Source organism: Triticum urartu, chromosome 7A, assembly GCF_056163025.1.
Source record: "Triticum urartu cultivar PI428250 chromosome 7A, HENAU_Tu73, whole genome shotgun sequence".
Classification (NCBI taxonomy): domain Eukaryota; kingdom Viridiplantae; phylum Streptophyta; class Magnoliopsida; order Poales; family Poaceae; genus Triticum; species Triticum urartu.
Genome location: NC_141879.1, coordinates 82,214,545 through 82,224,643, shown reverse-complemented (window position 1 = coordinate 82,224,643; position 10,099 = coordinate 82,214,545). Strand labels below are relative to the sequence as shown.

The 10,099-nt window shown below is 47.6% G+C and overlaps 2 protein-coding genes across 2 annotated transcripts; one reads left to right on the top strand and one right to left on the bottom strand.

Moving 5' to 3' along the window:
* Positions 1–858: 858 nt before the first annotated feature.
* On the bottom strand, positions 859–1,714 carry LOC147958020 (uncharacterized). Its single transcript, XM_087535623.1, has one exon. It carries the CDS (start codon positions 1,640–1,642, stop codon positions 995–997), a length of 648 nt encoding a protein of 215 aa, XP_087391749.1. The 5' UTR covers positions 1,643–1,714; the 3' UTR covers positions 859–994.
* A 2,777-nt stretch (positions 1,715–4,491) lies between these two features.
* On the top strand, positions 4,492–9,368 carry LOC147958019 (uncharacterized). Its single transcript, XM_087535622.1, has 2 exons — positions 4,492–8,427; positions 8,512–9,368. The coding sequence occupies exon 1, from the start codon at positions 5,010–5,012 to the stop codon at positions 7,377–7,379; it is 2,370 nt and encodes a 789-aa protein (XP_087391748.1). The 5' UTR covers positions 4,492–5,009; the 3' UTR covers positions 7,380–8,427; positions 8,512–9,368.
* Positions 9,369–10,099: the final 731 nt, after the last annotated feature.

The following is a 10,099-nucleotide window of genomic DNA, read 5'->3' as shown; positions in this document are numbered from 1 at the left end:
CATCTCTCTCTATATATATTAGAAGTAGGCATATGTCCGCGTGCGGGTGCGGGTGCGGGTGCGCGTGCGACTTGTACTTGGGACTTGGGCGACGGCGGCAACAGGAGGAGACGATGCTTTTCTTGTGACCAGGAGCCGTCTGTAGCCGTGGAGGCACTCCCCCAGCTGCCGTGCAGGATCGGCCATAGTGTTCCTAGCCGAGGAGCCACCTGCCGTTCGTCATCTTCTTCCTGTGTGCGTCTTATTATCCATGAGATCTGGGTAGTTAGTTGAACGATGAACTGAATGTGTATTCCTTCTCTCCTAGGTGAATGATGAACTGCTTCTTCTCGCCAGTCTTCTTATCTCCCTGTTGATGGCGGCTACTGGATCCCCTTCGGGGTGCTGCTGCTCACGTCCCCCATTTCTATCACTTGCCCCTCTACTTGATGGATTATTTCAGGATACAAGTTAATTTTTCCTACATTTTTCAGGATACTAGTCAGCGGCGGAATGCACAAGGGGTACTCGGGCATCATCAGCCATGCCACCACCGTCGCTTGGCTTGGTTACCTTGTCTTCTTCAACCTCAAGGAAGCTGGCCAGGTGGCGGTGTTCGGCACACTTTGGCTTATCTGTGCCGCTAAGTTCGTGCAGAGGGTCGCCTTCACCGAGATAAAAGGTGATATGTATATTTGAAGGACTTCACTCGTGTTATTTAGTTATCAGTTTGATTCATTTTCCTGTATTTCGTCCATAGCAACACACGGACATTCTACAAGTGAGATATATAATGTTTGACAGGGTGGCCTCATGGGTTTATTACAACCTCTATCAACCACATGGCTTCTTTCCCATGGAGCTTAGAGTTTTAGTAGATACAACACACTAAATTAACAATATCGATGCATCAGCAAATTAAGCTCACCAACCAAAAAAATTAAGCTCACCAACATGAGAAAAATGAAATAAAAATAGACTACATGTGGCCGTTGGAGGAGGAAGGATCGAATTGCTAGCTATCATGCTTCACCTCCTCGCAAAATACGTCGCCGGCAGAAGAGAAAGAGAGCCGCTTATTAGGGGCGCCGATGGTCACCGGAGAGCAGTGGTACTCGGTGGGGTCGCCGCGCGTGTAGTTGAGCTCGGAGATCTGCGTCTGGAGCGTGCCGTTCAGCTGCACAATCGCGTTCTCCACCCGCCGAGAGTTGGGCGCCGACATGGTCGCGGTGAACTCTGCAGACACCTCGTCCGGCACGTCGAGCCTCACCTCCACGCGCATATGCAGGACATACTCCGGCCCGAGCTGGATGCCATGGACGCCGTTGGGGATTAAGAACCAGGCGATCGGCCTTTTGTCTTGGTAGAGGAGCGTGACGTTGACGTCCTGGTACTTGATACCGCCGCGGCCGCTGGGGTTGGAGTGGAGTAATTTGAGCCACAGCATCACCTGGGTTGGCTTCGCCAGCGTGTCCACGGACGCGCCCACGGTGCCATTGACGATGGAGATGTAGAGCTGCTGGGGACGCAAAGAAACGGTGACAGCTTTGGCGATGGCGGCCACGGTGAGCGCGGTCACGACGGCCGCCACAACGTAGCGCCCCACGTCTATCAACCATCGGAGTGCCCTTGTGTGCTTGCCGTAGTCGTCGTCCTTGCCCATTGAATCGGACGCGAATACTGTTGTAGCCTCGTATATGCCTAGCTAGTGCTGCAGTAGTGAAGCGAGCTAGAGATGCATGAATCGATCGGTCGAGCTAGCTAGCTGTTCTATGGATAGATATATATGTATATATCCATTGATACGATACCACGTGCCGACATATGCACAGTTAAAGGGAACATTGTGCTTAGACTCGGATGGAAGCTACCTCGAGTGAGTGAATAGCACACGACCGCCACAATTATGCCATCATTTCCACACAAAAAAACACGATTCTGCAATTTTTTTGCAATTTGCACCAACGGCAAAGTCAATTTTTTTTAACAAATCACACTAATCACTTGTTTTAGCCCATTTAGAGCATGTACAATAGATCTAGTCAGCTGGTTATAAGGAATACCACTTCAGCAAAAATCACTGTTGGAGGAGTGAGAAGGAACGAAAAAGGAGGCAGCGGGCGCTCCAGCTATCGCCGCTACAGCGCGAGAACCAACAAAAGTAACCCGCATGCAGCGGTGTGAGCCAGTCTCGTTTCCTTCAATCAAGTGTGCATCTTTACCTCCCTTTACATGCAAACATTAAATAGTAGTACTAGCTAGCTTACAGTCAATCTATTGTATTAGTGAGCTTTTATGAAGACTTTATGTGATGTGGCATGGATATATAGCCAGCAGCAGGCTTTATTATTAACCATGCTCTTAACCCTGAAATGGACAGTGGGGTCCGCCTATAAGGGTGACGTGGCATGACATAAAGGCTCGCAAATAATGCATACCGGAAGGACTAAGCCGCAAAATAGCAAAATTGTCTCCTATTCTTCTTCTTCACCGTCTCGCCTGGTGGACCTCGAACACAGGGATGAGTCCGCATCCGGGTACCCACTTCCTGAATCTGCTCAGCGGCACGCGCAGCGCCCGCATCGACGTCCGGGCTGAGCTATGCTACATGGGAAGTTGTCGCTGTCACCGTCCTCGGCCCAGCTCCTCGCCAGCCTAAGATAAGGGCGTAGTCACAAGTTCGTGCCTCGACCACCTTCGCCGTCGTGGGATCTACCGTGCACCACCGTCGGCAAGCTGCCGGTGCACGGCGAGCACGCGTCCTTCTCGCTGGAGGAGGAGTGACCTCCCAGCATATCGATTCGGGGTGCCTAGTGGTGGTGGAGAGGAACGAGCAACGCACCACATCCATCGATCCCGGCCACCGGCTCCGTATAGCCACTACACATCCACTGCGGCGGTGTGGTCCACGAGGAGCCACCACCATCTCCCGTCTCTTGGTGGGCTGAAGTGTCGAGGTTGGGTTGTGGTCGGCCAGTGCTTCGTCTAGCCCCGCCTCCTCGCCAGAGCAGCTTCAGCAGGAGAGCGCAAGCTCGGTACTGTGGTCCTGTCACGCGAGACAACATCGCCCGCTTCTCGCGCATTTGGGACCTCGACCGAAAAATGCCCATCCTCCTCGAACCCCATCTTCCCTCTCCCCAGCTCTTCTTCCCCGACTCCAGCCGCGAGATCTTGCCTCGGAGCCGAGCTGCGCATTCAGGGCTCCCCCACCGCGTTCTGTGAGTGGACATGGTCGGAGTTTGCTCGAGATGGTGTAGCTGCACCCGGCCGTGTCGAGTTTATTTGGGGAGTAGGCGTTGGCCACAATGGTCGCGGCAAGACGAGCATGGGACGGCGGCGCGGCGTGACCAGTGTGATTTGCAAAAAATTAAAAAATTGCGCGCGGTGCAAATTGCAAAAAAAAATAGAAAAATTGCAAGCCGTCTTCTTGCAAATGATGCCACAGTTGTGGCGGCTCTGTGCAATTCACTCTCCCACGAGACTATATATAGCCACAAGTACGCAAAAACAAACTTGATCATGACTGAAGTTGTTGGTTGCCGCGCATTTGGCAGAAAAACTGTGGCTAATCATGGCACGCAACCAAGCACATGCATGGCAATGCGCTTTTAGTGATTAGTTCTCTAAAAATAAAGCAACTTTGATTTGCCATATGTTAACTCCAAGGACTTGATTAGTAGTCCTCTTCTTGGAGAAATGGAAAAGGAAAGTGTAGGAAAATGTACGGATGTACTACATCCTAGTATAGAAGACGAAAGACACGAGCAGTGCAAAGCTATGTGATTGCCAAATCCCAACTGACCAAACTTTGAAATGAACAAAAAACTATGAAGTGAAAATCCGATCCTCTTCTTTGGGGAGAAAAGAGGAGGAGTCTGCGTGTAGAAAACAAAAGACACACGCAGTAGGGACGTACCTCCTAGCCAGTATAGAAAACGAGAGACACGAGAAGAACAAACTTTACCAAAGCAATGACAACTCTCAACTCAACTTCTCGTCTTTTGATGTTCTTAGTTTTGAAATGAAAAGGATTGCAGGACAGGGAAGCAAGGAATCGATACTCCTCCTTTGTATTAGTTAATCTAGTCCAGTCAGTTTTATCTAAGAGTACTCCGTTTGCATCTAAGTTGTCTGAGATTTTCTTATTTCTAATCAATGATCAAATCTTTTCTTTCACCCTGCGTTAATCTCAACTCAGAGACATTGGAACGGTTCATACTACTTTGATTAGACACAGGAAAAAGAAATCTCGGCCAATTTAATTTTTTCAATACTGGTACTACCCTCTATCCCAGTTTATGAGTCGAGCACTTTAATTTGACTAGCGAAACATGTGTTATATGGCACAAAAGTTATATCTTTAGATTCGTCGTGGAATGAAGTTTCTAAACATATATATTTTTATTTCATATTACACATGTTTTTGTTTGTTAAATTGAAAGCTTAAAAATCCGTGCCCAATTTACAAACCCGGAAGGAGGGAGTATATAACATGTCAACTAGGCAAACTAGTGTTGAAGCCTAAGAGCCAGTTTTTTTGGGGCGATTCTCCCCCCTCCCCAGCTCCTCCCAGAATCGCCACTCCATGTCTTAACTAGTGTTTTTTAATATATGTTTGATTTGTCATTTTGCCTCGAATGCCACGGATGTCGATTTCTTCATAAAACTTCATATGTGAGTATACCGGTTGACTATGTATGTTACGAAAACAATTCAGTTTTTATTTATTTTTTAAGTATTTTTTAATTCACTATTCATAAGGGGTTCGCATGGAACCATCACCACATTCCTGTCCCATCAAGCTGCACGGATAAGAATTCGTCCTCTTTTTGCTTTTTGTAAGAAAAGCAGCACGTAGGAATAATAATCATGAGGGAAAAGACCATCCACACACGCCATGCCCATGTTGCCTTCTTCTCCTTCTCCGGTGGAGCTTGCATGTTCGTGTGTCTCTTCCCACAAGTATATATGTAGAGAGCCAAACCATACTGACAATTCACTCATGCACATTTAAGTCAGCTACTTAGACCATGGGGTACTCCAACCACAGCACTAGTAGTAATAGCACTAGTGCGTTGATACCGTTAACATGCCCAGATAGCATCGACGTCTTCGTACGGAACCTGACCTCTTCCTACGCCGACAAGAGCAATGAGTCGTCGGTGGTGGCCACCTCCGTCTTCATGCTCGTCCTCGCCGCTGTCTTCTTCAACCTCAGCCTCTTCAGCCGCGTCTCCAACACCAGCGCCGTCCTCAAGCCCACCGCTCGCCACTTCCTCTCGGCCGCGCTCTCCCTCTTCCTCCCCATCATGTCCTACCTCCTGTCCCAGGCCAAGAGCTATGCGGAGGAGAGACACCAAAAGGACCTCCCAGTGCAGGCTCGGTTGATCCTCTTGTGGATGCTTTTCGTGGAGCTCCTCCGCAAGAAGGTGGAGGCGATACTAGTCAGCGGCGGAATGCACAAGGGGTACTCGGGCATCATCAGCCATGCCACCACCGTCGCTTGGCTTGGTTACCTTGTCTTCTTCAACCTCAAGGAAGCTGGCCAGGTGGCGGTGTTCGGCACACTTTGGCTTATCTGTGCCGCTAAGTTCGTGCAGAGGGTCGCCTTCACCGAGATAGGGAGGCGTTCCTTGGCCCATGGCAAGAACGCTCGCCTCCTCTCCTCCTACATGGCGCAATTGCTACAAGCCGGCCGGCGAGGGCGGCCTCACGCCGTCCAGGTTCCTCCTCAGTCGGAGAGGATGGAGATGTGCGAGTACGTTGTGATGGGAGAAGAGAATCTGGTGGTGAAACCTGGTCCGCTTGGATACCAGCTGCTCAGCCTCGACAGGGTCGCCTCATCAGACGACAACGTCGTCACAGTTGGCAAGATATGGCAACACGTCGAGTCGGACCATTTCAAAAGGCTGTGCCTCTCCTTCGCACTCTTCAAGCAGCTGCGGCGTAGGTTTGAGCCCCTACCGGCCATTACAAAGGAAGAAACCGACCTCTGTCGGGACCTCATATTTGAAGACTTTTGCCGAGACAAAGGTGTTGTCTCTGACGACTCAGGAGTGGCACTGTTCCAGCTGCTCAAGGACGAGATCAGCTTCATGTCTGAGTATCACCACTCTGTCCACCCGGTCGTGCTTGCGAGCCCCTGCTTCTTGGTGGTCAACTACATCGTGTTCCCCGTCATGGTGTTCGTCTTCTGCTTCATGACCCTTGCCATTTCCGCCAAAGGTGACGTGCTGCCTGTCTTCCGCAGCATCATGGTTCACAATGGCATATTCACGCTGACCAAATGCATCTGGAGAAATGTCCTCCAGATTCCGACGGCATTCTTCTCCGCCATTGACATCTCCGTATCATACCTCCTGTTCATCGCTTTCGTCCTGGAGGAAGTGGAGGAATTCCTCGTCATTGTGCTCTCTAACTGGTTCGTGGTGTCACTATTGTGCACCTACATTGCAAAACCACGCCGGCGGCTCCTATGCCCGACCTATAGTGGGACTCTCCACTGCATCTCGTGGGTCAGTAGCAAGCTGAGCCACCCTGGCCTTATCACCTTCAAGCAGGACTCCGTGTTGAGCATGAGCTGGCTCCCCATGACGCTACCCACAGTGGCTCTGCCAACGGAAGCAAAGAGTTCCATAATGAAGCGCTTTTTGTCGGCGGCATACGGCCATCAAGGTAGCCCTGCACCTTTTAGCAAAGGCCAATACATTCTTGACGGCAGGCGGGGGCATCCCGACTTATACTTGTCATGGTTCTGTGAGAGTGATAGCATCGCAGAGGTCATCCTCACCTGGCACATTGCCACCAGTCTCTTGGAGATGCCATATCCACAACGTCACAAGGAAATAGCTTCGGGGCCGACCAATGACCGTAAAGTGGTGGCGACGAGGCTGTCCAAGTATTGTGCATACCTCGTGGCCTTCCACCCCGAGCTGCTACCAGATGATCGGGAAGGCACGGAGTGCGTGTACAAGGACATGAAGAAGGATCTCAAGAACGCACTCGGATGTTGGAATTATTACTTTGCGCCGGAGAGCACTCGGTACGAGAAGATGATGAAGGTGGTTCCTAAAAAGCCTTGGCCAGACTGCCGGGACGACAACATCAATGTGGTCCAGAAGGGAGCAATGTTGGGGAAGGCGCTAATTGAAGAAAGCAAGGGGAACGAAGGCTCCCTCTGGGAACTACTAGCTGAGCTTTGGGTGGAGCTGATTGTGTACATGGCGCCATCAAGCCGTGAGGAGCAAGTGAAAGGGCATGAGGAAGCCCTGGGGCAAGGTGGTGAGCTCCTTACCCTACTCTGGACGTTGGCCACGCACGCCGGCGTCACAAGCCCACCGCCGGAGTCGGTAGCCGTCATGCCAGCAGAGGATCGTGAGAGATTGCATCATTGTGTGTAGCTTAGTCTCAATCTTCTGTATGCACGGCGCATGACTGCTCATGCGTGTGTGTGCACGCGCGCACTTCGGTGTTTTTCGTCAACTATGAGTCCTGGTTTTGTTCAAATTTTCATTTCAGACATCATAGTTTCTTCTGCTCTCTGTAAGAATTTACACTTTAGCTATATGTAAGTCGCTTTAAATTTGAATTTGGGCCAGTCAATTTTTTTGACCACTGGTTGTTACTCCAAGATTCATGCTTTTTTTTCTGCTGAGTGCTGTCTTGTTTGGGCTTGGAATAATTGTTTGACCTTATTTTGGGCGGTCAATTCCTTAATCCGCAGAAGCCCATTCCATGTGCGACACAGCCCTTCCCTCCCCCCTTTGTTTTTTCTCTCTGTTTTTCTGCTTTTATGCACTTTAGCTTTTGTTTTTTGTTTTTATTTAATAATCGGTTTTACTTTTTCTTTTTTGGGTATTTTTGGAATGCTGAGTGGGTATAAATGTACACACACAAATACTATATAATTTGTGTAAAAATTGGACTATTATATGATTATCCTTTGCATACTAAAAAGGTACAATTTCAATGCAAAGTTGTGTGCACGTGTTTTACTCCCTCCGATCCAAGTTAATTGGTGTAGCTTTAGTACAAAGTTTTTTATTTTCTTCTTAAGGGCAATACCAGCCACTATTTCATTGTTCCTTATAAAACTTCATTATTTTGATTTTTTTTGTTATTTTTTTATTCTTCAAGGAAATACTATGCCATTATTATATGCTTATTCCTGCATATTTGGAAAAAGAAGTGCTTTTGTGTATATTATGTGTCCATTTTATCATTGTTTGTAATAATTTTTAAAAATTTATTTCTTCTTAAAGAGCATATCAGGTTGAAGAGATTGAGAAAGACAAGATGTATGTTGCAATCCATAGTGAAGCAGAGAAAATAGAGAAGTAGTGGTGTAGAGTGACATACAAGGTTACAATGCTCGATGGAGGCAACGAGTTTGACTTCGAGTGCGGGCAATTTGCACACGTGGGCCTGCTGTGCAACCTTGTCTTGAAGGTTTGTTGGGTGTGACTAGTATATAGCCTGACTGTGTTGGATGGTTTGGTGATGGTGTCAAGTGTTAACTCTGTCTTGCTGCAGGTGTTAGATTTCTTTCGTGCAAAGGAAATATCGGCAAAACATATAGTGAAGAGGCGGCAAAAGATGCCAGAGATGTATTGCCTCCACACCTGACATGGTACCAGAGGGACAACATGCAGGAAAAACCGTTCTCGTACATGCACTTCACCATGTACATGCACGCGATGGAACTAGTCAGGCTAGGCGGCATGAGTGTGGACGCATACAATCGCCTAATGGACCTGTTCAAATCAAATTTGACAGTGATGCTGCCCTACGCGGAAGTGAGGGATGGGCTTGGTCTTCAGGATGGAAGTTGATCTGCTGTGCTTCAAGTTCTGGATTTCATTTGAGCTAAAGAAATCCGAGCTAAGCAGGTAGTAAAAAGGTGGACAAAGGATGGTCGAGATATATTGCCAGTGGATCTGCTTGCCAACGGTGCAACAAGCGAGGCCTAGCCGCAGACAAAGCGGTTAGGTCCGCCATGAGCGCGGACGGGCAAATCTGCAAGGAAGATGTGGTGGTTAATCAGAGACGTGGGAGCTCGCCACAGGCTTCAGAAATGTCGACCGGGAAGATGAACCCTCAAGCACCAGGATGAGCTAAGAGGTGCGTTTTTTGTGTGCACCAAATTTTTTTGTCTATTTTTTTGTTCGGTGAGATACATGCTGGCCGTTGGCTGCTTGTGTGTGTATGCTGGTAAAATTAGTCGATTCTGACAGGTGGTAGTTAGAGAAGCAAAAACTGGGAAAACAAAAACGCTTTAGATTAGTTCAGTTACTGTAGCTGCTGAAAACACGGTGTATCGTGCAGGAGACATGTCTTAGTTTGCATGGCAAAAGTTTGGAGAAAAAATGATCAATAAATTGAGTCTGGAACTGTGGTGAATTCGTTCAGCTAGTGCCTAGTGCACGTGCTGAAATGCAGTGCAATAGATGTATTTTATTCATTGCATAGGAAGTCAAGCAAGGCAATGCATCGGAAAATGTTTGCAGAGAGAACCGAAATAACCAAACTCTGTCCATTTTGATCGGATATCCATAGGTATATATGTCCATGGGTAAAATTCAACAAAAAATAATAGCTATGATCATTAAATAGAATGAAAGATAGTACAAATATGAATTCCCGCCCAAGAGACAAGCATCGAATACTTTGATTGATTGCATAAGACTAACAGAATAATAACAACCCAATATAAGATTAATTTGGAATTATGCTAAATAACGGTTTCGCTTAATAGATGCCAGTGTGTCTTATCATTAAATTAAAACCACAGTCTACGAAGACATGGCAACAACTACGTTTACGCACCAGTAACAACATAAAGGCGCCCCAAGTATAGAGATCTCGATGAATATATTGTAAAATGATTTTTTTTTCAAACATGCATATTGGCATTAGCTCGACTCATTAAGTACTATGCGACAAAGTTAGGAAGATGTGATGACCGCCCCATGTGGACACACCCAGTTAATTAACACAAGTACCAAAAAATTTATACAAGAACAACCTAAATCTAGAAGTCGTGTATACCTTTTCATAAACTCAGTTCTTTTTAGCGAATAGCAGACGAGCTTTGTTCATTAGGTAAATTGTGAATAGCCAT

Bases quoted from the DNA above. Each gene is read 5' to 3' on its own strand.
- LOC147958020 (XM_087535623.1), bottom strand. From the start codon at position 1,642: ATGGGCAAGGACGACGACTACGGCAAGCACACAAGGGCACTCCGATGG.
- LOC147958019 (XM_087535622.1), top strand. From the start codon at position 5,010: ATGGGGTACTCCAACCACAGCACTAGTAGTAATAGCACTAGTGCGTTG.